General features: G+C 36.3%; 2 protein-coding genes across 3 annotated transcripts; one reads left to right on the top strand and one right to left on the bottom strand.

Annotated features, from left to right (window-relative positions):
* The first annotated feature begins 286 nt into the window (after nucleotides 1-286).
* Nucleotides 287-661, top strand: LOC125609911. The gene has a single exon (XM_048781525.1). The coding sequence runs from the start codon at nucleotides 287-289 to the stop codon at nucleotides 659-661; it is 375 nt and encodes a 124-aa protein (XP_048637482.1).
* Nucleotides 662-5,533: 4,872 nt separating this feature from the next.
* On the bottom strand, nucleotides 5,534-11,190 carry LOC106347296 (dentin sialophosphoprotein). Of its 2 annotated transcripts, none has more exons than XM_048782545.1 (9): nucleotides 11,009-11,190; nucleotides 8,453-10,839; nucleotides 8,129-8,352; nucleotides 7,884-8,042; nucleotides 7,600-7,779; nucleotides 7,202-7,396; nucleotides 7,001-7,099; nucleotides 6,285-6,917; nucleotides 5,534-6,169 (listed from the first exon to the last, which is right to left on the bottom strand). In XM_048782545.1, exons 2-9 carry the CDS (start codon nucleotides 10,809-10,811, stop codon nucleotides 5,810-5,812), a joined length of 4,209 nt encoding a protein of 1,402 aa, XP_048638502.1. In that variant the 5' UTR covers nucleotides 10,812-10,839; nucleotides 11,009-11,190; the 3' UTR covers nucleotides 5,534-5,809. The 2 variants fall into 2 exon arrangements, with proteins under 2 accessions (XP_048638502.1, XP_048638503.1); XM_048782546.1 differs by having other exon boundaries at nucleotides 8,453-10,890; nucleotides 11,009-11,142.
* Between the last annotated feature and the right edge of the window lie 440 nt (nucleotides 11,191-11,630).

The following is an 11,630-nucleotide window of genomic DNA, read 5'->3' as shown; positions in this document are numbered from 1 at the left end:
GAGAATAAGAAATAATGCAGTGGTGGCTGATGCCATAGTCAACTCCACATGGTCGCTCCCACACCCACGTTCAGCGCAGGAAGTCGAGCTACACGCTCACCTAACCACTATCCCTCTTCCTTTACATACTGATATTGATGATACTTATGAATGGGTTGCAGGTGACTTTCCGGGTTGTGGCTTTATCGCCTCCACTACATGGGAAGTCTTGCGGCCTCGAGATTAAGTTAAGGACTGGGTGGATGTTGTCTGGTTCAAGGGGTCTGTACCCAAACATGCCTTTACGATGTGGACTGCAACCTGGGACAGGTTGCCAACGAGAGAGAGACTTGCTGCTTGGGGAATGCCGATCGCTACTACTTGCCCCCTTTGCGCAAGGGGAAATGAAACGAGGGATCATCTGCTGCTGTCTTGTGAGTATAGCCTACAAGTATGGAGGGAGGTGTTCATCAGGTGCACGGCTCCGTCGACCATGTTTACAACTTGGTCGGAGCTCTTGTCTTGGATTAGAGCGGCAGGATCAAAGGAGTTGAAGCTACTGCGTAAAGTGGCTACACAAGCCTTCGTTTTTCACATTTGGAAACAAAGAAATAATCTGGTCCATAATCAGTTATCCATTCCTTCTTCATCAGTTTTCGCTGGACTGGATAGGGAAGTGTGAAACATTATTTCTGCCAAGAGGAAGCGTAAAATGTTTAGTAATCTCATGTCTCTTTGGTTGAGATAGCTCTATCATGTTAGGGTGTTTATTTGATCCATCTTGTTTTTTCTTTCTTTTTGCCAAGATGGCTCAGACATAAGATTTCCTTGTAGAATTTTTCCTTCATTTTATTAAATTTACATTTTAGCAAAAAAAAAAAAAACATGTTAATTTTTTATGGCTATATTAGCTATATAAAATATCATAGAATATATATATGATTGGAAATGGTGAAAGGAAAAAAATATCTGTAAGTTGGGTACGGAAAGCCGAGTGCAATGGATTGGACCATAATCGCAGTATGATGTTCTTCATTGTTGCCACTATGATACTTCTTCTCCGAGTACTACAACTCTTTCGCCAAATCCTCTCACTATTTTATTTAGTTGATTAACCCTAAAAAGGGTCCAAGGTTTAATGTTTAAACCCATTATTCATTTGAGAGAGAGACTTTTAGGGTTAATGTTTTTAAAGTGTTTCGGGTTAATTCGTTATTCATTTGAGAGAGGGAGTACTCTTCTAGGGTTAATATTTTTTTAAAAAATAAGAATTGATGGACCTGTTTCACAAAATTTAGTCGATAGGAAATCGATGCAACACTAGTGGAACATGACAGGTTGTGATAATGCCTAAAGAAGCTAATTCGTTATTAATAAATTCTGCATTTGCTCAAAATGTTTGTTGATAATGTCTATGATCACGTTCAACGTTTATTGTTAAACGAATAATGCACTCCTGATTATAAAATGTTCTACTTTTGTTTGCTAGCTGTTGTTAACTTGGTTTCAACAATATCAGGCTTCTATAAGCTTTTGAACACTCTGATTAATAATTTCATTGTGGCATTATTTTATGTAAATAATTGATCTGAACAAAAATGTGTCGCCCGACAAATTCTCTTCCCAACATTTTCTGGAACAAAAGTGTTTCTTTGGTCACATATACATGTATACATGTAACTATATGTTAATGTACATATATATATTTGGTTTGATTTCTATATAGAAATTTATTGATCAGTGTCTTCTTGGAGTTATAAGTTATAGTTTCCGCATTTGATATATAAAAATTAATATGGCCATATATAATATCTATTAACTTATATACAGACAATTAAATATCATCAAAATGTAATTTAACTTTTAAATCGATCTATACCATACAAAACTGAAACCAAATAATATTAATCTATAATATGATGAATAGTGTTAGTTGAAAGCTAACGAACTGAAACTAACAAAATTGATTTTGAACTCAGCATATGAACGAACAACAAAATTTCGAGAAATTCTTGTTTTATTACATTTTATAATATTGAAATAAAATAACAATGTGTATATTTTAAATTAGTTACCTAAACGAGTTCACCACCAATTAAAACTATCCTGAACTGAAGTAAAATTAAAGGACTTTACCACTAATTCAGTAAAAAAATATTAACTATAAATCGTTGGGAGAAAAAGGAAATAAAAATGAAAGAGTACTCAAATGTCACATGGTGGTCCAAAGTCCATTCACAGATGGAACGTGCAATGTATTGAGCCTAATCTCTCTAACTTCCTCATGCAACATGCTTCTTACCACCAACAACGGCGGGTTTTTATTTTATTGGTTACACAAACAAAAATATAATGTTGCCTACAATAAAATAGGCTCAAATCGCATAAAAAACTTTGAAAGTGTCACTTACTAGCACTTTAAACTTTGAAGTTTTTTCACTAACACTTTTAACCTTCAAAGTGACATTTTTATCATAAAAAACCTCAAAAGAAGAAAAATGACCTGCTGAACAGGTTAAAAACAGTTTTTTTTTCAAAAAATAATTATTTAATTAATAAATAAACAAAAAAAAATTGAAAAATTAACAAAAAACTCATAAATTAAAAAAAGTGAGAAAATAAATAAAGATTTATAAAATTAAATAAAAAATAACTAAAAATTAAAAAATAAATAAGATCAAATTAAAATACAGAAAAAATAATAATAAATTTCAAAAAATTGAAAATTCAAAAAGTTTTTTTTTCATTTTAAAATATAATGTCAGAAATTATCATTGGAGATATGTGTTCATAAAAAAAAAGACTAAGATAACACCAAACCAAATTTTTGTTCTCAAACTAGTATTCAAGGCTCAAAGTCACAAAAATAAGTTTCATTAAAGAGGTAAATATACACTTATACCCCTTGGGTTAATTAATCCAAACATTAGGGTTTAGAGTTAAGGGGTGAGGTTTTGGAATTAGGGTTTAAAATTTTATAAAATAAAAAATAAATACTAAAAAAATAAAAATAAAAATTTAAAAAACAGTTTCAAAAAATTTCACTTTTTTTTTTTAATTTCTGATTTATTTTTTATTTTTCTCCATTTTAATTTGATCTTATTTATTTTTTGAATTTTTTGTTATTTTTTATTTAATTTTTAAATATTTATTTATTTTTCTCATTTTTTAATTTGTGAGCTTTTTGTTAAATTTTTCGATTTTTATTAATTTTTTTGTTTATTTTATTAATTAAATAATTATTTTTTGAAAAAAAAACTGTTTTTAACCTGTTCAACCGGTCATTTTTCTTGTTTGGAGGGTTTTTATGATAAAAATGTCACTTTGAAGGTTAAAAGTGCTAGCAAAAAAACTTCAAGGTTTAAAGTGTTAGTAAGTGACACTTTCAAGGTTTTTTATGTGATTTTCCCCAATAAAATATATAAATCTGTCGATGTATATTTGTAAAGGATCTGTGAATATTTGTCTCATCTCCGATATATTTTATGCTAAAGATTCATACCATCAATATTTTCCCGCAGATTATGAGCGCTGCTCTCGAATCTTTTCATGTTTTATAAAGTTTCAAAGTATAATAGGATATTACCCATATAACCTCTCGAATACAAATTATCAATATGTCGAAGATTTAATGGAATTAATATATATATACATATATAAGTATTTGATTGGTATAAATATAATGACAAAGTACCACCATTAACATATACCATTAGGCCGGCCACATCTAATCACTAAAACTGTTTTGTTATCTTAAAATAATCTGATCTCAAAACTTTTTTAAATTTTTTTTTTTTTTTTTGAAGAAGGGCATATTTTGTTTTGTTTATGATCTCTTACTTTTCGAACCACGATATAATTTATATTGTGCTTTTTTTTTCAAAATAAACTGGTAGATGACATTATGAAAACATCGTTCTTGTTTGTTGTTTTACTTGCAAATAAAAATTAAAATAAATCAAACAGTACATTTAGGTCTAAGCACATTTACGTTTTAACATTAAACATCCAATAATGTATGCGATGGTACGATAAAAAGGAGAAATCTAATGAGCAACTCTTTTTATTTTTTTGGTCAAATCTAAATGAGCAACTCTTTCGCACAGATTTAACTTTTCTTGTTTGAAGTTTTGCGGGTAAAGGTTCATTGGACGTGGTCATGACTCATGAATATTTTAGTACAATTATTTTCCATTATCTTAACCACTTATAAACTCACTGTTTCGTGATGTGAAACTCAGGATCTGACAACTTCAATCTAAGGCAAAAAAAAAAACATATAAATCATTTATCTAGAAAACCTTCACGCTATTAAATATGTGATATTGCGACGGGACCTTCTTCTTGGTTATTTGAATTCTTCGTGAATGAAAGCCGTTTCCTCTAATCTGTCTTCCATGGTAATGCTTTGCCACTGCCTCCATTTACCGGAGAGAAGGAAAGGAAATGAGTTTATATGGGTGCTGATTTGTGATCAGGGGTCTGTCCTGTTTTGTAGTTATTCTGATGCCTTGATGTCTAAGGCTTGTAGGAGTGTCTGTTTCTCGAACATTTGAATTATTATAAGAAATTTCAGAAGGAAAAAAAAATTAAATATGTGATATTGAACCATTAATTTTAAAGATTTGAGAAAATAATTCTTCAAACCATTTGAAAACAATGGTGAGTAGCATTACGTCTCTACATTTTTAAATACTTATTATTTTCATTCAAATATTTTTTCTTTCGAAGCAAATTATGATTCTTTATAAACATTCCCTTTTAGTTGACAAAATATATACTACATTTTCCATGTCAAATAATACAGTGAGAGATGAGAGAATGATACGAAAAATAGTAATGCGCTATATGTCACGTGTCCTGTGAATTTAAAAAGATTCGGCTGAGTTTGAACGCAACCATTTTCCTAATCTTAATTTCCACATATCTGAAGTTAAATATTACAGAACTAACTATTTTATGCCTAGTAATTAGTTTATGGGTCATGAAAACGAAATTAAAATTTAGATGTTTGAGTCAAACATCCGGATAATCTTGTTTAATCGTTTGTAAACTAATTCATATTGCGTTGTAGGTGATGCTGTGACCACAAAGAATTCACGTCATTCTTAGGAAGATAACATATAACATTTTCTGGTATAATTTCACAATATCTGATTGTCCATGCCTCTTTTCCTTCTCCTAGTAATAGTTGAAGGCAACGAGTTTCATGTCTTATAAAGGCATGGGAATCTCTCTGTGATTGGTGCAGAGAGTATCGTTGTCCATAGTCCATCACGGCGCCTAAGTTGGTCACCAACAACCCTTTCAACTATTGACTCTTTTGAAGCTGTTTTTATTTGGATCAAAATATAGAATATGAAACGGATTCACCAACTCAAGTGGTGCATAGGTGTGAAGATGTTTACCAACACCGAGAATGGATTTGGTCCTTACTTTGACAATAATGGGTACTAAATGCTATGAACTACAATAGCAGTTAGTAGTACTAATCTACAGCATGCCTGTTACATGAGACATTGACGTTTGGAGACACTATGTTTCAGATCAAAAGGAAGAGAAGACATTATTGCTATAATAATATATTATGGTATAAAAACAAAACTTAAAGTCGTGTTTCTTAGACAATACCAAGCAAGCAAAACCAATCTAATGTCTGTTGTCTGTGTGAAATCAATGAATCAGAGCTTCCACTTTTAAGAACAAAATAAATAGAAAACACCAAACACAACCCAAACTAATTAAAGATGAGGATCCAAACAAAACTTACTATAGAAAAGCACGAAGGGAAAGTGTGTGAGAGAGTGCCACTTTCATCATTTCTCTTTTTTTATATAAACCATAGATTTTCGGGAGAGAAGGAGAGATTTGCGTTACCGAGAAGGAACAATGCGAGGGCGACCAGAACTATGAGTCCAATCCACATCCACTGCTTCAGTTTTTTCTTGCTTCCTCGGTTCCTCAAAGGTAGTGGAATAGATTTCGACTTGTTTTGTTTGAGAAACTGTGATGATGCTTTGTGGGACTTCTTGATTTGTTGGCTCTCCTCAGCGGTTTGTTTCTTTGGAATATCAATCTCCCTTGGAGTTTCGATTACAGCTTCTGATGTCTCAGTTGGGTTTTCTGGTGTCTCTTCTGATGTAATAACTCCCTTTCTTCTCTCCTTCTTCCTTAGTTTCTTTTCTCGTTCCTACATAAGAGAGAGTTTGTGCATCAGATCAATGACAAGCACAAGAGTTTATGAATCATTCTTGTCCCAACTTAAACATACTGGTGAGAGAGACTAGATAATAATAATAAGTTACCTTTTCCTTTTCTTCAGCCTCCTTCTGAGCCTTAAGAGCAGCTCTTGCTTTTGCTTTTTCTTCTCTCTTCTTCTTCCTCTCCATTGCCTCTTTCGCTTTGGCTATTTCCTCCAAGCGATGCTGCTCCTTCATCTTCGCTGCTTCCTTTTGTTTCCTCTTCTCCTCTTCTTTCTTAATCTGTTCCTCTTCCTCTTTGGTCAACTTAGGTGTCTCTTCTTCTTCTTCCTTTGTTGCTGACTTCTCTATCTCCTCTTTTGCAGACACCAATTCCTTGACAATTTGTAGAGGCTGGTCTGGTTTGACGGCCTTCTTAGGTTTCGTGGTCTGGTTCTTCTGTTCAGCCGGTTTTGGAATATCCTTTCCATTGTTTTCAACTTTTGAACCTTCAAATTTAACGACCTTCTCTTCTTTTGCTAAAACTGGTGGAGCTGTCTCATGTTTCTCTGCCCTGTCACTCACAGTTCTAAATTTGTCCGTTCTTGCAGCATAAGTGATCCGGGGTGGTTCCTCATCAGGGCCAAGAGATCGTCCATCTAGTGTTCCTAATCTTCTTAACGTACTCCTTGTGTTGCATCTTACATAATAGCTACGGAACTCTTCGTTGTTGTTCCACATATTCATGAAATTCTCCACCTGTTTAAAGGCTATAATGAGTACCAAACCGACATACAGGGATTAAAACCGTAGTTGGAAATTTATTTGGCTTGTGCTTAAACCTGGTCAGAGCAAAGGCTTTGCAGGGCTGCCCTGTCTTTCTTCAAAGCCATTTCATTGGCTGCCCTTGAATCATCTCTATACTTGAAGAAATATTTGTTCTGCAATACCAAAAGGAAATTGTAAGAACATGAAGGATTTAATCTAAATATAGATGCAAGCATTTGTCAGTTTATGTCCGGTTCCAGATGCTCTTTGGGTACCTTTTCTCGTTGTTGTTTCTTCAAATCTTGTAGGTGCACAAATGCTTCCTGGCGAACGGCATCAGCAGCTCTGAACTGTTGTTGCAGTTTATTCTGCACTTCCCATTCCTCATCACACTTTTTCTTAGCAGCTTTTGTGACTGCTTCGACTTTTGAGAGATCGTTTCTGAGGGCGTCAAGTTCCTTTCTCAACATCTGTCATAATGAGAAATGTCACATTATGCACTGTGTAAATGATATCCGCAAAGAATGGACGAGATAGCTAAATCACCCTGATGGATGCTATGTAAATAGAAGGAAATAAAGCTCCTTCAACCGACAAAATAGGTTTGAATCAATGTAGAGAGAGAAGAATGAGACACAAAGATGACTGCTAGATGGCTTAGATTGTAGTGTACCTTCAAACGCTCTTCCGTTTTCTCTTTGTCATCTAATGCTTGCTTAACTTCATCCTTGGTACCCATACTCGAAGATATCTGACCACGGAGTTGCTTCAGCTGCTTTATTTCCCGAATGTATCCTTTTTCTTCACTCAGAGATAGAGTTTCGTGTTGTATCATGTGTTCCATATTATTCACCTGATTGGAGGCAGAGAAATAAGATAGATTAAGCATAATCAAGATTGTCAAGCAAAATATTGTAACAACAGTTTGCAGGAAATGTGATCTGCAGGGAGTCTTACCCTTGAATCAATATCGTCAACAGAGGCAGCACTCTTAACCCGGCTAATCACAGACTGAAGGGCCTCAATTTCCTGCCGTTTTGAATGCATTGCTTTTCTTGCAGATCTCTCTTCTGCCATGGCCGCCTTGTAACTGATATCATAGTCCTTGCATGTTGCCTAGAGATAATGATTTCAACAAATGTCAGAGCCAAATTTACTATAAAATGCTTTACGTTATGACAGATCTCAAAAGCATTTCTTACGCGTATCTTTTGGATGTCCTCTCTAAGAGCATCCCGACTCTGTGTTTTTTGATCAACCTGCGCTTCAGCATGCTTGAGTTGCTCAGCTAACTTCTCGTCATCATATCTTGGAACTCTAGGCAGAAAGTAGAATGGTCTTTTCTCTATCTCTGCCGCTACAGTGTTTCCTTCAGAAGCATCAAGCGCTGAACCTTCTGCTTTATCATCTGTTTTAGCAGCATCTCCTGAACACCAAAATGTAGATATACAGTCAACTCCAGCGTTTCCTCAAAAAAAAAAAAAAACAAGTAAACAGCCTAATTTCATTTTATATCAACTTATTACCTCCTTTGATTTCAACATGTTGGCTTTCCACGCAGTCTGTAGCTCCTGTATGTTTGGTATCAGATGCAACTGAGGAAGTGGCGCCATCTGTCTCATTTTTTTCCTCCCTCGAATCATCCTCTTTACTTACCTTTATTAGATCATTGTTGTCGAGAGGGGCTTTTGTGCTGTCAAGGCTCTCAGTATTCGAATCGACTTCTTCATCTGGTTTCATCACAGATCTATCTTTTATGTCCGCGTCATTTATCTCAGGAACTTCTTCCGAAGGTGTATCCTCACACACATCAACAGCGATGGGAACGTTCACTTCTGAACCACAAAGGACTTCTCTGTTTATTTCACCAAATTGAATAGCGGGTGTAACAACATGTGGTTCAGTGCTTTCTTTAACTGGTTGCGCAGCTTCAGATTTCGTCGCAACAGCGCCTGTTTCTCCAACCGGTCCTTCTGCTGAGCTTTCTGCCAACTCAGAGACTGCGCTTTTGGAATCCAACAAGTTCGATGATCCATTGACGTTTGTAGAGATGGTGTCAGCACTCTCATTCCCAGAAAGATCCCCTGCAGGTAACTCTTTCACTTCCTCAGCAGAGGTTAGACAAACATCACCGCCAGTATCTAAGTCCCTTTCGGAGTTGTTCTCTTGAACTTTCTCAACTGGAGCATGTTTTTCATTCACGTCGGTAACTTCTTTTGACTGAACACTGCTATCGTCTTGGATCTTCTGGTTCGTAACAACACCATGATCCTCTGAGAAACCTTGACTTCTGGTGTCATCGTTTAGATTTACACTTGGATTATTGACAGAAGTTGCATCTTCATGTAGCTCATGGGATGGAAGTTTTTCAACAATCCCAGATATCACACCACGTTCTGATTCCTGCTGGTTAGTACAAGATGAGTCATCAGAAACGGGAGCTACCAGAACACTATCTTTGGAAACAATGACAGCATCACTGCTTTCTTCTGAAGCAGGGGCATCAAGAACTTCCGTAACTTCAGATGCTATCTGTTGTTTTCCATCTTCATCACAAGCAGGTTCGCTGGCATCTTGAGATTCTTGATGAGTAGTGATACTCTCATCAGAAACAGAAGCTTCAACAGCTCCAGCTTCAGATTGCACCTTGCTGTTGTCAACAAAAGCACTGTCCTGAATCGCTTCAGATTCTGGGTTGCTATTACCATTTTCAACAACACCAACTTCGCCAGATGTGTGGGATTCCAAGCTGACGTCAGTGAGAGTTTGACTATCATTCGGGACGTCAGTACTTACCTCTGATACACCAACCTCCACGGTTCCAGATTCTGGCAACACATCACCATCAGGAGCATTGACTTTTTCCGCCTCTGAAGTGAATGAGGCATCACCTGTTTTCTCAACTTCTGATTCTAACTGAGGGTGACCGTTCTCAGCAGAAACAGGTTCCAAAACTGCTACAGATTCAGATCCAGTGCGATCATTCACAGTTTCAGATCCATTAACGGTATCAGCTGGATCTGTTAGCGTAGGTTGTTCCAGACCCATGCCTCCATCACTGTGGTCAGTTGGAGAAACCTCAGACTCACTTCGCTCATCTGAATCACCTAGGGAAGGCTTTGCTACGTCCTCGTTATGTTGAAGATCTTCAGAGACATCTACATCCAGATCAGATTTTTCTTGAGCTTCCACCATATCTAAGTCCAGATCAGATTTTTCTCGAGCTTCAGTCATATCCCCTTGATGCCCCTCCACATCTGTTTTAATCTCAGATTCGACTTTATCTTCAGGCTTTCCCTGCAAATCCGCAGGATCCTCCGCATTATTCTCTGGAATATCCCTGGATCCAACTTCAGAATCTTGATCCACTTCCTCAATAGATTCCACTTTACCATCAAGCCCAATTTCAAGATGCCCATTACCAGGATTCTCTTGATCCACACTTTTCTCAAGAAGATCCTCGGTTTCTGACTTTGGGATCTCAACGACTTCCTCTGGTCCATGAACTGCCTTCTCTTCTCCAGAGCTTTCCACGGTTTGACTACTTGTAGCCTCCACCTTACCTTCCTCAGGACTCAGAACCTCTCCCTCCTTAAGATCTTTCTCCACAATGGCATCATCAACCGCCTCAACAGAATCAGACACGACGGGATCATCTCCCACGGTATCGTTCTCCGTAACGAAAACGTAGGAACCATCCGTATCCTCCTTCTCGTTTCCGCCACCGTTGCCGTTGCCGTTGCCATTGTTGCCGCCACGGCTGATCTCATCCCCAACGTCCTCTTTGGAGGCCGGAGCTACCACCTCCTGTTTGTTCTCAGCCGCATTCTCCATATCAACCTTCACCGACACCTCTCCTTGGTCTCTCTCCACCTCCACCGGCATTTTCACAGCTTGCACCGACGAATCACGGCTAATCAAAACGCGAACGAATCGATCAGATCAAACGAAATTGCAACCAGATCTAGCGAAAATTAAGAGAAAACACGCGATGATAAAAAATTGACGAGAGACTAAACCGACATTGACGGAGATCAGAGAAAGTTCCGGAAAAATAAAATAATAATAATAATTCAACAAACCTTGAGATCAGGCTTGTCGCCGGAGATTTCGAATGGTGAAAGAGCTAGATCGGAAAGGTAGACAATGCCGACGATTTGATAGAGGAAAGGAATTTGAGAGCGAGGAAAAGAGTTCGACGCGAGAGAGAGAGAGATGAAGAAGAAAACAGCTGGCTCAGGCAAGCTGTATAAGGACGAGAATGGGAACGTCCAGTAGAGCCTCTTTTTCGCACAGAGGCTTCCTTAAACAGATTATTATTATTTTTATTTGTATTTCTCAATTAACCTATGCATTTATCTTCATAAATAAATAGCGAGATGGTATAACTACCTAAGTTTTTTTTTTTTGGTAACCTATAACTACCAAAGTTTTAATGTATGATTACAATGACTATCAATATTGATAACTTCAATTTATGTTTTGGTTATTATATTCATAATTATTACCATTAAAAAGTGGATTTTACCTCATCAAATATATAGCTTAGTTGATTATGAAGTTTATCCAAATACTTATTACGGGAAAATACTCCAAGATAAATATTTGTGACTACGTAGAGTTTAGATGTAATTTATAAGTTTCATAATTTGTCTTATTTTGTACTATCGGATAATGCATGCGAATGAATTTTGGTTTTAAATT

Source organism: Brassica napus, chromosome A6 (assembly GCF_020379485.1).
Source record: "Brassica napus cultivar Da-Ae chromosome A6, Da-Ae, whole genome shotgun sequence".
Classification (NCBI taxonomy): Eukaryota; Viridiplantae; Streptophyta; class Magnoliopsida; order Brassicales; family Brassicaceae; genus Brassica; species Brassica napus.
Note: the sequence above shows the minus strand (reverse complement) of the source record. Positions and strands in the feature narration are given on the sequence as shown.

Bases quoted from the DNA above. Each gene is read 5' to 3' on its own strand.
- LOC125609911 (XM_048781525.1), top strand. From the start codon at position 287: ATGTGGACTGCAACCTGGGACAGGTTGCCAACGAGAGAGAGACTTGCT.
- LOC106347296 (XM_048782545.1), bottom strand. From the start codon at position 10,811: ATGCCGGTGGAGGTGGAGAGAGACCAAGGAGAGGTGTCGGTGAAGGTT. The intron at 8,353-8,452 runs GTAATAAGTTGA...TTTGGTGTTCAG, and splicing joins ACATGTTGAAATCAAAGGAG to GAGATGCTGCTAAAACAGAT. The intron at 7,780-7,883 runs GTAAGACTCCCT...GCCTCCAATCAG, and splicing joins TTGACGATATTGATTCAAGG to GTGAATAATATGGAACACAT.